Raw genomic sequence first — 17,500 nt, 5'->3', positions numbered from 1 at the left:
ATCACGGCCCTATAGCTTCTTATCACTGGAACATGGAACAGATAATCCATATCAGGTAATCAAGTGTGAAGAAGTCAAAGTGAAAGAGAAAACAAGAGAGAACATTCAGAAAACAGCATATATTCAAATCAACCAAGTAGTGTTGGCTAAGGAGAATCGATCCACCGTGTATCTACCAGTGGTCCTAAACTCAACACCCCCCCCCCCCCCCCAACAGGAGAGCAAGGGCCACAGGAAGGTGCTGGCGTCGGCCGACGTCAACATGAGGAAGTTTGCCAGTCCCACCCCAACACAGACGGACCTGACACTGAAGCTGAAGCCGCTGTCCGTCAAAGTGGTGGAGGCCACTCTCAAGCTGTCGCTCTCCTGCGTCTTCCTGCGGGAGGGGAAGGCTACGTGAGTGTAGTTGATTAGTATGGAGGGTACGGTTGAACCACAGCTACCTGAGTGTGGTTGATTAGTGAGGGTATGGATGAACCACAGCTACGTCAGGGCAGTTGATGAGCATGGAGGCCAGGGTTGAGCCGCACCCAAGAGGCGACTTGGAGCATTGATCGTCTGGCCATCTTTAGCTGCGTTAGCTGAGAGAGGGTGAGACCGTGCGTGGCTGTCTGGTATTTGTCGTTGAGAGATGACGTCATGATGTCTGTGTTTATGGTAGGAATGATGTCATCATCACCAAGTATATATAGCTGGTGATGATGATATCTATTTCCATTTAATTATATAAAGGTTTCTTTGTGACGCGGACCTGTTTGACTTTCACTATTTTAAGTCTGAGGCAATGGAAAGCTTTTAAATCTGTGTTTAAGAATGAATACTTAATACAAATTCAAGAAGTATGTTTACCGTACCATGGTGAAAGACGTCGGTGTCAATAAAGAGACGATTGACTGTGTGGACAAAGCAGTGATTGGTCAGTAACGTGGTGCTTGCTCCTCAGGGACGAGGACATGCAGAGTGTGGCCAGCCTGATGAGCTTCAAGCCCACCGACGTCGGCGACATGGACGACTTCAACGAGAGCGATGAAGACGAGGACAAGAAGTCTGTCACTGCTACAGGTTGGCGCTGACCTAAAACACACACATGCGTGCAGGCTCACACACACACACACACACACACACACACACACACACACACACACACACACACACACAGACACATACACACACATACACACACAAACACACACACACATACACACATGCGTTCACACTCACACGGGACTCACACTGAAACAAACACATATACATAAACATACTCACCCATGCCTGCATGCACACATGTACTGTATACACACACACACACACAGGACACCTGTTGTCCTGCCTTCGAGCCTGTCACCTCTGCCTTTCTCTGCTATTTCTATTGGCTCGTCCTTCTGCCTTGTTCTTATGTCTTTGCCTCCGTCTCGCTCTCGCCTCTCGCCTCTCGCTCTCTCTCCTGTCCTGCACTGCCCTCTTCTGGTTGAAAGCTTCCCACACCCTAACTCGTCCCAACCGCCCTGCCCCTCCTCCGCCCACCTGGAGGAACTCTACTGGGCCGATACTCCCGACCTCAGGTACCACTCCTCTCTCACTTCCTGTTCTTGACTTCCTCGACATTTTCACTCCCCATTTCGCACATTCCAACTTCCTTTTTTAGCCTCAGTTCTTCTTTATCTCTTCCACTTTATACGTACAATTCATATTTATATATGTAAGGACAATAGTAACCTCAAAACCACGAGGGAACCCACCATCATCATGTCCATGACCTGCCCTCATAAAGCAATGATACATCAACATAGCTTTGACTGTGATCATTAATTGTGTCCAATTATTTCAAATCGTGTTTCCCATTTTCCATTTTCAACCTCTGTCATCTTTCATGTTCTCTTTCTGCAAACTCCAACCTCTCCTCCCTTTCCTTATCCTTCATCATTCCATCATCCATCCATCCATCCATTCACTCACTCTTCTATCAATCCATTCACTCATCCATCCTTCATCCGTCCACTCGTCAATCCATCTGTCCATCGGCCCCCAGTCGGTGTCAGAGGCGGTGTGAGGCCGGTGTCCGGCCCCCCTAGTCCCGCCCTTCACGCCCGGCCTCCCCTCCCCATCACCCCCTGCCCCTCCCCTCGCCGCTCTAGACACGCCCTCTCTTCCGTCCAACCGGCAGCCCCGCCTACCGGGGGCCCCGCCCCTCAGCCGTCTCCCCGTTTCAAACACAAACCGCCCGCCGGCGCCTCTCCTGCTTCTGGCCCCTCCTCCTCCGACGCGCCCAATCACCTGTCCACGTCGTGCTCTGATGTCACGGCGGCCCTAGCAGCCACGTCCTCTCTCTCCTTCCCCTCCACCGCGCCCCCACCCTCCCCCACTTCTCCGTCTCCCAAGACCTCCACCGTGGCAGCGCCCTGCCTACCCCGACCGACCGCGGCCCATCAGGTCAACGCCCCCCCGTCCACCGTGATGGCGCCCCCCCCTGTGGCTTCAGCAACCGGCCCTCCCCACCTCCCTGGTTACAAACCGCCTTCCTCCTCCTCCTCCTCCTCCACCTCCACCTCTGGCCCCCAGCTCTGGGCCCCTCCCCCTGGACCTGCCGTCCCCCCACCTCCCCGTCTGGCCTCCGCCCTTCAGCCCCCGCCTCCTCTGTCGTCCCTCTCCCGCCCAAAAGCCCCCCAGTCCTCTGAGAGAGCCTCAGCACCCCCCCTCAGCAGGTCTCTCTCCCAGCCTCCCTCCCTGCCCAGCATCTTCCAGCCCAGCCCAGGGACAGGTATCAGACCGGCTCACATGGCATGCCTCCTGTCGCTCACCTTCTCATTGGGACTCACACCGTTACGGTAGTGCCTGTCTGTCTGTTGGCTCGATTGACCACATTTACATGCGGAAATTAAATTCCCTTAATTTCCTTACTCTTCCTTACTCACTTTTACATACATCTATACACAGACTACCTTGTTCTTCAGCTAGAATTTGAATAGAATGAAATTGAAGCTGCCCAATAGGCAAATAAAGTAGTAGATGGGTAAAGTAGCATACAAACCTTGAGGTAGATGAGATCCTCGTCCCTCTGTAGACTGTGAAGTGGTTTCTCCTGCTGCTAAGCCAATTGAGACTTGAACCTGATAAAGACCTTATCAGAGAATCTGACAACAGCTGTAATTCCTGTGTTGGATTTTGAATTCATGTAGACGATATTGTTGAGGTTCATCTCTGTATGATTATAAGTTTCGGCGTTCTAGATCAAAATGAATTGAGTGCATTTTACAGAAGTATATCTGCACCATATCATCATGTGTTAGATAACAGCATGCTGGTACCAAAGAACCCTTCCTCAGTCAATGCTAGTAGTTCTGCTCCTCTTCCCCTTCTTCTCCCTCACTCCCCTACTCATTTAATCTCTTTTTCCCCTGTCCTCCCATGTCCTCCCTTTCCTCCCATGTCCATTTCCTCCCTGCAGCCTCAGTACCTTCCCAGCAGTGCTCCCGTGAGGTGCAAAGCGGAAGTGCAGTTGAACAAATCTCTGGTGTGCCTCTTTATACTCTGTCTACTGTCTAATTCATTTGACCTAGCTAGCTATTTATTTATGTAAGGCCTAGCTGGCTTGCTAGCTACTTATTCTAGCCCATGTAATGCCTACTAGTTACTCAATCTAGCCAAGGTAACGTCTAGGTAATAAGCTGCTTTCTCTTAAAATGATTACCTTGTGATAAGGCCACTGTGGTTAATGTTTTAATATGACCTGTTCAATGCTTTTTCTTTGAACTTTGCCTCCTGCTATCTTTACTTATCTGACGTACCCTAGCTTACTGTTTTCTCCCAGTCGTTATCGCTCTGTCTCATCTTCTCCCATGTTCCTTCACTCCTTTCTTCCAGTTCATGCTCATATCTTCCGACCTCATGTTGTGAGGACGGTGGCTCGCCCCTCCTCTCCTTCCCCTTACAACACAAACACCCCTCCGCCTGACAGGACAGGGACAAATAGGGCCGCAGCTATTCAGAACAAGCCTAGCTCAGAGCCAGGTAACTATGGGGATGTTCAAGGGTTTGAGTCTGTAAATGCAGGATAGGACTGATGCTTTGGGGTTACAGTGTGTTACGCAAATGCCCTAATGCCAACGCCTTTCAGATAACCAGCAGTAGTTAATCTCAAAGGCCTGTTTCAACAGACACCTATTACAAGGATGGGTTGTTGTGTAAGTGATGTGTTAATCATACAAAATGAATCACCCTGATTTCCTCAGAGATGTGTTTTGCTGACAGGGCAGGGCTGTGGTTGGGAGTCATCAACCCAGTGTCCAAATGTCACTGTGCTAGTGATTCTACATGATAATGTAGGGATTGGATTACAGTTCGCTATACTCTTTGTCCCTTACTTCCCTGTCCTTCCCGTTATGCCATTTTTAACTTCTTCATCGTTTCTTTGTCTTTCTCATCACCACCTCTTCTGTTCCCTCCCTTCTAAACCCCTCCCGTCTCCCATTTCCAAACCCATCCAATCTCCCTTCTGAACTCCTCCCTCATCCTGACCCTTTTCTTACCTAACTTGACTCAATGCACTCAACGCTGATCTGTACCTTCTTCCTCGCTCTTCCTTCCCCTGCCTGTCCTCCTGTCCACAGGAGGTCAGGAGGTGTGGCCTGGATCTGACACCACAGTCCCCCCCGCCACTCTTTCTCTGATTGGCGGCGAGATCAACCCTATCCCCCTCCTGTCCAGCCCTGACCTCGACGCCCTGTGTGACCCGGAGGCCCCGCCTCTTTCCGCCTCCCTGCTCCCTCGCACAACCTCTCGCTCCACTTCCCTACTTGGCTCCTCCCCTTTCAGTCTCACTTCCTCTCAGCTTCCTGTGTCTGCTCCTGCTCCTCCTACTGCCGCACCTCCCCTGAGGTCCTGGCAGCCAGGTATGTTACCTGCGGATGTATGCTGCAGGAGTGGACTGAGAACAATCCAAGCACATTATTGGAGTAACTACAAAAACAACACAAACATTGATAGAGAGATAGTGTTGGAATGAGCCTGAACTGTGGCCTCATCCACCGATTACTGCCTTGGGCAGTAGAATGGAATGAGAATAGAAATAAGACTTGTGATATGAAACGCCTTTAGTTGTAATCACTAAATAATACCTACTATTGACCGCTGACTACTGATCCCATGATGCCCCTAATTATAGAACAGTGTTGTTTTACCATGCAAGACCTGCCTTCTCCTCCTCACTCCTTACTCCGCCTCATTCAAAGTCACAGGAACTCAGCTTCCTCTTGTCTTTGCTTATGTCCTGCAGGATGGGCCCCCCCGTCAACCCAAGTGGATAAGAACACGAACCCATTCACCATGGAAACGACCCGCGCTGCCCCAGATCCCAGGGAGTCGGAGCCTCAGAGCATCAAGGCCGACATGAGGGCGGTGAACCAGAGCGTCACGCAGGCCCTGCAACCCTCACAGACCATAGTGGAGGAGGACGAGGAGGACCCAAGGACCAGCAGGTGGGCTCATTATCACCAGGCTCTTTATCGTCTGCTACATTTTACATTAGAGGACATTTTTTGTGGGTACATAGCAAATGAGCTTGGAACCACATCATGCCAGTGCATTCTTCTGTCCGGTGATGCGGTGTTCAGGCTGACCAATCCCACCAAGGGCCTTGTGTTAGTATCCAACTCTTGTTGTTGTAGTTTTTTGTTTTTGTATCATTTGGAATGTGTGTTAAAACACGTGTTTGTGTGTGCGTTGTATGTGTATATGTGTGTGTGCTTACTTACCCCCTTGTTTGCACTGGCTTAATGTCTTGCTACCAGATAGTGCCTCAAAACGTCTCAAAACTTAATGTCAGTAGTGTGGTATGATTAACTGTTTGTCTTCTGAACACTTGAGTCACTCACTGTTGTCTCTTGGCGCTTGGGTGGCTTATGTCCACTGTTGGTCAAACATTGTTGCCTGACTGTACATGGGTCGAGTGAGACGATCCATCCCTTAACCCATGCTGGCCTTGACAGTAATGGTTGCCTTGTTACCACGGACAACCCAGTATGGACCGCTGTCAGCCGCCTCGGTTTCAAAAATAAACACATGGTCTCGTTGAGATCAGGAAGTCGCAATCTACCTAACCCAAATCTCCTCCACAGCTGAACATGAACAACATCAACTCGAACCCCATTTCAACCAATAACATTGACCCCACTCTCTCCTATGAAAAGGTTAGGGTTAGTGTGGCTAGTGCGTTCGCTCACTCTTGGTACAATCCTAAAAGCAAAACACACAAGTGTGCTCTGGCCCTTGTTTTGGTTAAACCTGGCAACCATTTTGTCGATTTGGCAAGCTGGTCGCTGTCTGGCTGCCCCTTTCCAACCCTGGCGCCGTGCGTCGTGTGTGAGCTTGAAACACCCGCCTCCTTATTCCTCAAGCCGTGTAAACCATCACCCTACTACTCACCCCGTCGCTGCAGTACAACCTCTGACCCTCGGTATCCCTGTATCCCCAGTTCTGGCCAAGTCGTTTCCGAGCTGATTGTAGCCCCGCCCCCTCCCTGGCCATTCGCCAGCACCGAGAGCTCCACCCCTCAGCAGCCCTCCACCAATGTGCTGGCAGCTTTTATTACACCCAAAAAAAACAAAGAACAGGCTGCCCTCAAAAAGCCCAACCATAAACCATCTGAAGATTCAAAGCCGCCATTGGCTGAGCCAGAAGCAGACTTTGATGACATCATGTTGGACTCTTTAACCCGGAGTGGGCCGTCAGGAGGCTTGTTCCTGGAAGAGGAGGACTCTAAACAAGACACGGTCAAAAGATGTCCTCCAGGGTGAGTGAGCACACACACATGTGCACATGCATGCACACGCACACATACACTCACACAGTAATCACACAGAAATATGTGATGTTTTGGCATCACACAACAAAATGGGAAGTTCAACGACACAATTACTGGGAGTGACCCAGGCAACTACTAAGGAGGTCTATCTGTCTGCCGGTCTGTCTGCAGTATGAACCGTGTAGCATTAAGCTGTCTGTCTGTCTTACTGTCTGTCTGTCTGTCTGTCTGTCTGTCTGTCTGTCTGTCTGTCTGTCTGTCTTTCTGTCTGTCTGTCCATCTGCAGTATGGACCATGTAGCATTAAGGTGTATGTCTGTCTGTCTGCATTATTAACCATGTAGCATTAAGGTGTCTGTCAGTCTGTCTGTCCATCTGCAGTATGGACCATGTAGCATTAAGGTGTCTGTCTGTCTGTCTGCAGTACGAAGCTGAAAGCCGCTGAAGGCGATCCTCCCTCGGAGACTCACGCCTCACAGGAGGAGAGGAGGAGGATGCAGGAGGTGCAGAAAAAGAAAGAAGAGGAAGAAAGTTTGAAAAAACAGAAGGAGGAGGACGACAGACAGAGGGCAAGGGAGCAGAAGGAGAGAGAAATGGAGGAGGAGGAGGAGAGGAGAACACTGGAGGAGGAGGAGAGGAGAGCTCTGGAGGAGGAGAAGAAGAGAGCTCTAGGGGAGGAGGAGGAGAGGAGAGCTCTGGAGGAGGAGGAGAAGAGGAGAGCTCTGGAGGAGGAGAAGAGGAGAGCTCTGGAGGAGGAGAAGAAGAGAGCTCTAGAGGAGGAGGAGAAGAGGAGAGCTCTGGAGGAGGAGAGGAGAGCTCTAGAGGAGGAGGAGAATAAGAGGAGAGCTCTGGAGGAGGAGAATAAGAGGAGAGCTCTAGAGGAGGAGAATAAGAGGAGAGCTCTGGAGGAGGAGAAGAAGAGGAGAGCTCTAGAGGAGGAGAATAAGAGGAGAGCTCTAGAGGAGGAGAAAAAGAGAGCTCTAGAGAAGGAGAAGAGGAGAACTCTGGAGGAGGAGGAGAGGAGAGCTCTGGAGGAGGGGAAGAGGAGAGTCCTAAAGGAGAAGGAAAAGAGGAGAGCTCTGGAGGAGGAGGAGAAGAGGAGAGCTCTAGAGGAGAAGAGGAGAGCTCTGGAGGAGGAGAAAAAGAGAGCTCTAGAGGAGGAGGAGAAGAGGAGAGCTATGGAGGAGGAAAAGAAGAGGAGAGCTCTAGAGGAGGAGAAGAGGAGAGCTCTGGAGGAGGAGAAGAGGAGAGCTCTAGAGGAGGAGGAGAAGAGGAGAGCTCTGGAGGAGGAGAAGACGAGAGCTATGGAGGAGGAGGAGAAAGGGAGAGCTCTGGAGGAGAAGAAAAGGAGAGCTCTAGAGGAGGAGAAGAAGAGAGCTATAGAGGAGGAGAAGAAGAGAGCTCTAGAGAAGGAGAAGAAGAAGAAAGCTCTAATGGAGGAGGAGAAGAGGATAGAATTGGAGGAGGAGAAAAGGAGACTGCGGGCAGAGGAGGACCGGGAGCGGAGTGAGATGGAGAGAAGGAGGAAGGAGGAGGAAAGGCTCCTGCAGGAAAAACAGGAGAAACAGAGATTGAAGCAACTGGAGGAAGAGAAGAGGAGGGAGGAGGAGGCAGAGAGGAGGAAGAGGGATGAGGAGAGGATCCTCCTAGAGAAGAAGGAGCAGGAGGAGTGCAGGAGAGAGAAGGAGAGGAGAGTGGAAAAGGACAGATTGCTGAAAGAGATGAAGGCTGAAGAGGAGGAGGGGAAAAGGAGAGAGAAGGAGAAAAAGAAGCGGCTCCTGGAAGTAGAGGAGGAGAGGAAGAGGATGGAGGAGAAACGCTTAAAAGAGGAGAAGGAAAAGGAAGTGATGAAAGAAAGAGAAGAGAAACAGCGTCTCAAAGCGGAACAGCAAAAACAGGAGCTGGAGAGGCTTCTGAAAGAGGAGAAAGAAATGGAGGAGAAAAGGAAAAGGGAGGGAGAGGAGAGAATTAGGATAGCAAAAGAGAAGGAAGAAAAGCAGAGACTGCTAAAGGAAGAGGAGACGAGAAGAAGACAAAAGGAAGAGAAGATGAGATTGGAGAAGCAGCGTGTGGAGGAGGAGAGGAAAAGGAGAGAGGAGGAGACAAAAAAGAGGATCTTGAAGGCAGAGGAGACAAAAAAGAGGCTTGTGGAGGCGGAGGAGGACAGGAAAAGGATGGAGGAGAAACGCTTGAAAGAATCAACAGAAAAGGAAGAGCGAAAACAAGAGAGAGAGAGGCTCTTGAAAGAGGAGAAAGAAAGGGAGGACCAACAGAAAAAGGAGGAGCAGGAAAGCAAACAGAGAGAGCAGGAGAGAAGAGCGCAAGAGGAGCAAGAGAAGCAGAGACTCCTAAAGGAAGGAGAGAGGAGGATGAGAGAGGAGGAGGAGAAGCAGAAACTCCTAAAGGAAGGCGAGAGGAGGAAGAGAGAGGAGGAGGAGAAACAGAGACTCCTAAAGGAAGCAGAGAGGAGCAAGAGAGAGGAGGAGGAGCAGAGACTCCTGAAGGAAAAAGAGAGGATGAAGAGAGAGGAGGAGGAGCAGAGACTCCTAAAGGAAGCAGAGAGGAGCAAGAGAGAGGAGGAGGAGAAGCAGAGACTCCTAAAGGAAGCAGAGAGGAGGAAGAGAGAGGAGGAGGAAAAGCAGAGACTCCTGAAGGAAAAAGAGAGGATGAAGAGAGAGGGGGAGGAGCAGAGACTCCTAAAGGAAAAAGAGAGGATGAAGAGAGAGGAGGAGGAAAAGCAGAGACTCCTAAAGGAAGCAGAGAGGAGCAAGAGAGTGGAGGAGGAGAAGCAGAAACTCCTAAAGGAAGCAGAGAGGAGGAAGAGAGAGGAGGAGGAAAAGCAGAAACTCCTAAAGGAAGCAGAGAGGAGCAAGAGAGAGGAGGAGGAGCAGAGACTCCTAAAGGAAAAAGAGAGGATGAAGAGAGAGGAGGAGGAGAAGCAGAGACTCCTAAAGGAAGGAGAGAGGAGGAGGAAAGAGGAGGAGGAAAAGCAGAGACTCCTGAAGGAAAAAGAGAGGATGAAGAGAGAGGAGGAGGAGCAGAGACTCCTAAAGGAAGGAGAGAGGAGGAGGAAAGAGGAGGAGGAGAAGCAGAGACTCCTAAAGGAAGCAGAGAGGAGCAAGAAAGAGGAGGAGGAAAAGCAGAGACTCCTAAAGGAAGGAGAGAGGAGGAAGAGAGAGGAGGAGGAGAAGCAGAGACTCCTAAAGGAAGCAGAGAGGAGCAAGAGAGAGGAGGAGGAGAAGCAGAGACTCCTAAAGGAAGGAGAGAGGAGGAAGAGAGAGGAGGAGGAGGAGCAGAGACTCCTAAAGGAAGGAGAGAGGAGGAAGAGAGAGGAGGAGGAGAAGACAGTAGAGAAGCGACGCATCGAGGAGGAGAGGAAACGGCAAGAGCTGAAACAAAAAGAGCGAATTGCAACAGAGGAGAAACTTCTTGCAGAGCAGAGGGAGAAGGAGGCGAGACAGCTGGAGGAGAGACAACAAGTGAAAGAGGCAAAGGAGAGGGAGGATCGAAAAGCCAGGGAAGAGAGTAAGATGAAAGAAGAGGAACAAGAGAAAGAGAGAATGGCCGAGAAGGAAAGGAAGAAGGAAGAGGCAGAGAAGAGGATCAGACAGGAGCATCAGGAAAAGGGGAGGAGACAGAGGGATGCAGATGAGGAGAGTAAGAATCCTCCCGCTCCATCGTCCAGGGTGGTGATCAACAGATCAGATGAAGAGAAGGAGAAGATGAGAATGATAGCTGGATCCAAGTCTACTTCTGGAATCTCAAAAATCCCTAACACCAATGCCCAACAGGCTCAGGACAAAACCACCAACCTGCTTCCTGAAGCCAATCCTGTCTGGGCTGGAATGCACGCCCACGAACGGTGAGTGGCAGCGCAGACTGGAAGAGGTCCAGGTCCAGCATCTCCTGATCATGCTTGTTCCATGTCCTCACCCTGTAATTGGGTTTAAGGGTTTGTGCACTTGAATAAGCTTGCTCTAAATCAAATAAAATCAAACGATCATTCAACCAATCAACCCATCACATATTGATTCTCCCATAGTAACCGTGTGGTGTTTCTGTTGATCTTGTCTATCTCGACTGATCCTGCGTTGTGTTCTCATTCTTTGGTCGACCTGTTGATCTCATGGTTTCATTGGTTCTCACTGTGTTGTCATATTCTCTATTGGTTGTTCTCTGTTCTTCCCCTGCCATCGTCCCCTGCTCTCAGTCCGGGGCCACTGATGCATGAATCGAGAGGCTTGATTGCCACTCCACCAATCAAAGCGCTTGCTTGCTGCAACCAATTTGGCCCCACCATTCAGCCTTCTGCTCACAACAAACCAATTACGTTAGACGTGGTGTCCCTGGTCCCGCCCCCTGAGAAGTTTATGGAAGCAGAGGATCCTCTGTGGAACGCTCTAGAAGGGAGGGACGGTATTACTCAGGAACACACTAAACCCCTGGGCAGAGGGTAAGAGTGGATCCGGGGCCCCTCGGTGTGGGTTTGATTTAGTGACTGTTGTCTGTAAGTCTGCATGTCTGTAAGTCTGTATGCCTGTATAACTGTAGGTCTGTATGTCTGTATGTTTGTAAGTCTGCTTTGTGTGGATTTCTTCTTCACAGTACAGTGTGAACAGAAGTGACAAGGGTGTAATCCATTCTGTGTGTTTCAGCTCGCTGAAGGAAGACGCCACCCAAAGTGACAAAGTACAGGAACCTCAGCCAACCACAGCGAAGGAGCCCAATGTCATCACTTCCTCTGCTAAACCCTGTCCCCCACCGGTCAGAGAGCTCCCCAGGGAGGCCCCCCGGACCATCAAACCCTGCCCCCCAACCGCTGCTCCGCAGAACGAGACGCCGACGGACGGCGTCATGGCGGACCCTCGGCCGTCCTCAGCCAACCAGAAGCCTGCACCTGAAAAGGAGGGGCCTCTGTGGGCGGCCCTGGAGGAGGTGGGGGACTCCGGGGGGGGAGGGAGGAGAGAGGAGGAGGACCAGCCGGAGAAAGGAGTCAAGGACGGGAGTGATGTTGTTGACAGAGGGTGAGTAGGAGAAGGGGGGCTGACCTCTAGACCTCGGGCCACGTGGAGGAGCAGGGGGGGGGGCACAGGGCTGAGGGGACGCTCTGCATGCACTCATCACCTTGTACGCACACACGCGCACATACGCATACACACACACACACACAAACACACACACACACACACCCACCAACACAGTTTATCACCCAAATCAAACAAGCTTCTGCTTTGCCAGTGCTAAACAAATTGCCCGGATTCAGAAAGAAATGTATGTGTCATATTCTGTGTATGTTCAACAATGATGTTGCATAATGTTTGTTGCACAATTTCTTGTTTCTGGCCATTTGAAAGCAGTTGTTAGTTCCGTAGTGATGTCGGGGGGCAGACAGCACTACTCAACACAGTCGCTCACCCACGCTGCTGTTAGGTTAGGATCGTTTAGGATCTATCAACAACATAAAGGATCTAAAGTTTGCGTGTGTGTGTGCGCGTCCATTTGAATGTGTGTGTGTGTGTGTGTGTGTGTGTGTGTGTGTGTGTGTGTGTATGTGTGCTCCAGCGTCGGTAAGTGTGTGAACAGAGAGGAGGTGTGTGGGGCAGGCCAGCAGCCTGAGGCGTCAGTAGGCCTCATGTCTGCGGTAGTCGGGGTGTTTTACCGAGGGTGAGTCCCTTCTGCCTGGTCTCTCCTGCCTGATCTCTCCTGCCTGTGCCTGCTGGGGTCTGTACGCCCATAACAGGGCATGCCAACAACAGGAAACAACACCATAGCTCATACGTGTTGGAGGCCGAATGAATGGAACACAGAGTGCTGGCACACAGTAGCTCTAAGGTCTGCCAGTGCCAGAGCACATTAGCAGAGCTGAACACATGAGGGCTGGCCTCCCTCAGACACACACCACCATTGTTCCCTTGGTCCCAACCCCCAAAACCCTCACTCTGTCAACTCTCAGCATCACTCCCCATTTTTCAGCTATAGCTCCCTGCCACATTTCCATGGGGTCATTGACGAGACCGACAGAACATTCTTTGACGTATTTGCGGTATGTGATGCAAAACTGGAACGGTAACGTTTTATTCATCCAAACTAAATGATCGATGATGGTGTCCTCATCTCCTCTGTGCTCACCTACACTGATGACAGATGTAGCATTCTCCCTGTTTGATAGTTAAACAGTCGCTGTCAAGCAGAGGAGGTTTTTTGGCCATAGTTCCCCGTTCTCCCCAGAGTGTGTATTGGACAAGGCATCTTGGTAAAGCACCAAACTAAGTCTGGGTTAGAACCGCAGAGCATGATGTTCCTCGTTTCCCCGACAACACGTAGCATGTTGTGGGCTCATTGGTAACCATGAATTATTTTCCTGGATTTCTGCTGACACTGCTGTCCCTCCCCAGCTTTGAGTCAGTGGCCTCCATCCTCCACTCCCATGACGCAAGTCAGCCACGCTCCTCTCCAGACGGGCCCCCGGCCCTCAGGGCCACGGAGGGCCACAGCGTCGCCCTCTTATCCATTTCAGACCTTCCTAGTGTCTCTGAGACGGACACGAGTCCACTTTCTCTCACCGAGGTGGACATTATGCCCCCGGCTGCTTTTGGGGACATCATAGAGGGACAACCAATTGGTGGAGAGAAGCAACCCAAGGTTGAACTATCATTTGCTGTTGATAGGACAGGGAAGTCACCCAATCAAGGGATGGAGACTTCTGGTCTGGTGGCCAGACTGAGGCTGGCTGCCAGCGAGGCAGAGAGAGAGAGGGAGGAAAGGGAAATAGAGGGGAGGAAAGAGAAGGAAGAAGAAGGAAAGGGGGAAGAGGGGAAGAGGGCAGATTTGGAGACGAAAGAGAAAATGCAAGAAACTGAACAGAGCCAGGGAAGGCTAGAAAGAGGTAGCAGAGACAAAGAAAGGCAACATATGAAAGGAGGCCGAGAGGAAAGTCAGCAGGTGAGGAAAGAGGAGCACGATGAGGATCAGACAAAGAGAGGAAGAAACAGGGGGGAGGAGAGGGAGGGGGAAAGGGGGAAGTTGGAGGTACATGGAAATGAAGGGACACTGTTTTCAACTGTTTCCAACAGCGCCAACAGCCAATCACGTGCCTGTCCTCCACTTAAAGAGGTGGAGTTTGAGGAAATAGCACATGAGGAATGGCTTGACACAGACAAATCCAAAGACAGATCTGGTCCCAAGTCAGTGACCAAGACTGATCTGAAAGACACAGGTTCAGCTGGTAAGAGAGATCAGGTCCCAGAGGAAGGCAAACCCAAAGTTCAGCGGCCCGATGGAGCCTCTCACGTCTCCGCGGACAAAGCACGCGAAATCCCTCCTCCAAAGCTGGCAAAAAGAGCGAATTCAGCTCTGCAAGCCGTCCCCTCGTGGATAAGAGAGGAGGACAGCGAGGAGCTGGAGTACGAGACGGGGCAGGAGGACATCGGCACCGTCTGGTCAGCTGAGCTGTACATGGAGGGAGGGGGGTGAGTAGCAGGAGAGAGGGAGGGAGAGGGAAGAGAATGAACTGAGAGGAGAGTAAGGGAAGGGCTTCAAAGTGGATGTGACGATGAGAGAGATGCATGTTAGTAGGCCTCAGGTGTACCTGCGTTGCTCCTCTTAATAGAGGCTTTAACTGGCTGGAATTGTAAGGAATGTTGACCTTTTGCTGAATGTTCATTGGCTGTACTGAGTTTGCTGTGTGAGGTCAAGTTTGAGCCAACGTGGGCCTTGTTCCAAAAATCACTTGTTTGTCGGATTTCCCTGTACACATCATATTTTGATAATGGACAATGCTTTGTTTTAGATACATCTTCTCAAATACTTTCTTAGACGCTGTGTGTTTCGCTCCCAAAGCGATAGTTCCCAAACACAGGTTTGGGAACTATTTGCGCTGGCATGTCAGCATGGATAAGATAGGTTGGATTGGTGAATGCTGTTGCTCATAGGGATCGAGCTAGCTAGCTCTTCTGCATGCTTGGATCACTCTGCTTGTGGTCCCCATCGCTAGCGGGGGCATGGTTGATGTAACTATTTTTTGTGGGTGGTTGGTACTATACAAAAGAAGAGTCTGTAACCTCCCTCTCTGTCTGCAGCGTGGAGGATCTGTCCATGACACAGGCTGCACCAGGTGGCTCTGCCGGGCCACCTCCCACGGTCATCCCACAACCTCTGCTCCGCGGCTCAGCTGTCAATCAACCAAAGGCATTCAGGGAAGCTGTCTCTTTGAAGATTCAGGCTCTGCCGGCCAATCGGTGCTCCTCGGCCACGCCAGAACAGGAAGTAGGAGCTGGTCAGACACCGGGCATCACCCACGGTAACACTCACAAGCCACAGACGTTGGGACAGGAAGTAGGAGCTAGTCGGACACCGGTCGTCTCCCACAGTAACACTCATAAGCCGCAGACGTTGGGACAGGAAGTAGGAGCTGGTCGGACTACGGGCGTCTCCCACGGTAACGCTGACAAGCCACAGACGTCGGGACAGGAAGATGGCATAATTCAAACGGGCGTGGTTTCCACTTCTGTTGTGTTGGTGGACATGCAGGCCGGTCCAATGGGAAAGGACCTGGTCCCATCGTCCGTTGTACCCTGGCCCCTCCCCTCAGATGCACAACCCACCGAGGAGAACGCCGGCTCAAAGGCTGCCAGGATGGAAACGGAGACACCTGCCAACAAGGCAGAAGTGACTTACGAGACCAAACCTATTACCCTTGAAGCAAAGGCTGACGGGAACCAAATCCCTGAGGGGAGTCTTCAGGCCAAAGACCAGGCCCTCCAGGAGGAAGAACAACTCCTATTGGCTAAGATCCAGAAGATGACAGCCAAAACATCACCTTTCCCAGTGTCTCGAGGCAAAAAGCTCCTCATACCCGACCTCAAAGATATCGACGGTGACATCACAGACCCAGAGAGCCAATCACAAACCAGCACTGGCTCTGGAAGCTCCACTTTCGAAAAAGCTTTTGTCGATGAGCCGTCGCATTTGATTGGTTCATGCTTCACTGTGCTTGAGGAAGTTTCATTGGCTGATGCTAGAGAGGTAGGGATCCTAGAACTAAGGGAGGCAGTCCGAGAAGATAAGGAGGCATTGAACCGGGAAGAAAACAAACCAGTGTGAGTGGGCAGTTCCCTTCCCAAACACATCTGCACACCTGAGCGCTGTACGTGTGTGAGTGTATGTAGGCAAGCTTTGTACCATGCAAAGCCAATAATGCAAATTTATTGATTATTGAAGACATTATGAAATGCCATGCACACAGCAATGTGCATGGCATTGTTTGTTTGGTCAAAGAAGGTAGAGTATGTGGTGTGTGTCTGAGCTCTTCCCTTGGATCTTCCATTGTTGAAGGATCTCTGCTGTGCTGCGTTGTTCAGGACCTTTCTATCCATCCGTCAAGCTTGACTAACCCCGCTGTGCTCTGCTATGTGTTACTAAAATTTGAGTCCTTTTCTTGGCGGTCCTCTTTGTCCTGTCCAATGCTCATGAACAGCACCATTGTTCTTCTCCTAGGCCGACCCAGCAGCCCACCACCTTTCCAAACGGCAGAGCTCAGGAACCTGAGGAGCCATGTGGGCTTCAGACTCGACCTAAGAACCTGCCCACCGGCGCTCCGGGATCCAATCGGGAGGCTTCCTTTCCCGGCGCTCCAATTACCGGGGGGGGGTCGGCGATGCGTGATCCAGACAGAACCTCTTCCATTCCTCCTCCTCAAAGCGGAATGAAGAGGGGCCCCACCTCCCCTGGGGGGTCACAGCAGGGCCCCGCTCAGCCTGGAGGACCGGTGGCAGTGGGGCCCGCCGCCAGGCCGGACCCTTCAGAGGTACTGACAAACATGTTATCTGTGTATGTGTGTGGCAGGGGGTGTGCTGTCATCAGAGGTTCAGTCAGTGAGAGAGGTTGACTTGTAACCAGAAGGTGGCTAGTTTGATTCCCAGCTCCTCCTAGCTGAGTGACAAGGTTTCCCTGAGCAAGGCGCCTCACCTTAACTGCTCCTGTCGAACTGTCCGTCTCCTTGCATGGTTGACTCCGGTGTCAGTGGTAAATGTGTGTGTGAATGGTTGGAAGCCTCTTTGGATAAAAGCGTCTGCTAAATGCCCGAAATGGAAAAGGTACAGACAGTGATGTCTCGTGTGTGGGGGGTTGTTGTCATCAGAGGTATAGACATTGATGTCATGTCATGTGGGCAGATATGGACAATTCTGAAAACCTACACATGTACAAATCTCCTCTCTCTCTCTCTCTCTCTCTCTCTCTCTCCCCCTCTCTCTCTCCCAGGGGCTGGTGAGCTCAAGTCAGTCTCTGCTAGAGTGGTGTCAGGAGATGACCCAGGGCTACCGAGGGTTAAAGATCACCAACTTCAGCACCTCCTGGAGGAACGGGTTGGCCTTCTGTGCCATCCTGCATCACTTTCACCCGGAGATGATGTGAGCCCCCCCTCAGAAACCCCCAACATCATTGTTTCGTTTGACCCGTTGCATCACCTTCTCAATGGGGATTTGGTTTGACATATTTGCTCATGGATTGTGGCAATGCACTTTTTGTTATCTGTTTTTAGAGAATTTAACCAGCTGCAACCCCATGACATAGAACTCAACAACAAAAAGGTGAGTGTCTGTCATCCTTCGTCCTTCCTACACCAAACTTTAAACCAATGATTGAGCCAGCAGCCCTTAATGTTTATTTAGACCGCAATATTCAGCAACAGTGATGATGACAT

General features: G+C 51.0%; 1 protein-coding gene across 1 annotated transcript in view; it reads left to right on the top strand.

Annotated features, from left to right (window-relative positions):
* Window positions 1-17,500, top strand: part of LOC307077078 (EH domain-binding protein 1-like protein 1) — a 29,149-nt gene that overhangs the window by 5,324 nt on the left and 6,325 nt on the right. Inside the window, exons 5-18 of the mRNA XM_079738353.1 lie at window positions 218-396; window positions 944-1,062; window positions 3,446-3,511; window positions 3,862-4,008; window positions 4,608-4,889; window positions 5,273-5,474; window positions 6,470-6,787; window positions 11,454-11,822; window positions 12,361-12,462; window positions 13,194-14,267; window positions 14,877-15,896; window positions 16,294-16,603; window positions 17,059-17,207; window positions 17,339-17,387. Coding sequence (XP_079594479.1) covers window positions 218-396; window positions 944-1,062; window positions 3,446-3,511; window positions 3,862-4,008; window positions 4,608-4,889; window positions 5,273-5,474; window positions 6,470-6,787; window positions 11,454-11,822; window positions 12,361-12,462; window positions 13,194-14,267; window positions 14,877-15,896; window positions 16,294-16,603; window positions 17,059-17,207; window positions 17,339-17,387 — 4,386 coding nt within the window. The remainder of the gene's footprint in view (window positions 1-217; window positions 397-943; window positions 1,063-3,445; window positions 3,512-3,861; window positions 4,009-4,607; window positions 4,890-5,272; window positions 5,475-6,469; window positions 6,788-11,453; window positions 11,823-12,360; window positions 12,463-13,193; window positions 14,268-14,876; window positions 15,897-16,293; window positions 16,604-17,058; window positions 17,208-17,338; window positions 17,388-17,500) is intronic.

Source organism: Pollachius pollachius, assembly GCF_949987615.1.
Source record: "Pollachius pollachius genome assembly, chromosome: 6".
Lineage (NCBI taxonomy): Eukaryota > Metazoa > Chordata > Actinopteri > Gadiformes > Gadidae > Pollachius > Pollachius pollachius.
The sequence above is the reverse complement of the archived record's forward strand: the minus strand, read 5'-3'. Positions and strand labels throughout refer to the sequence as shown.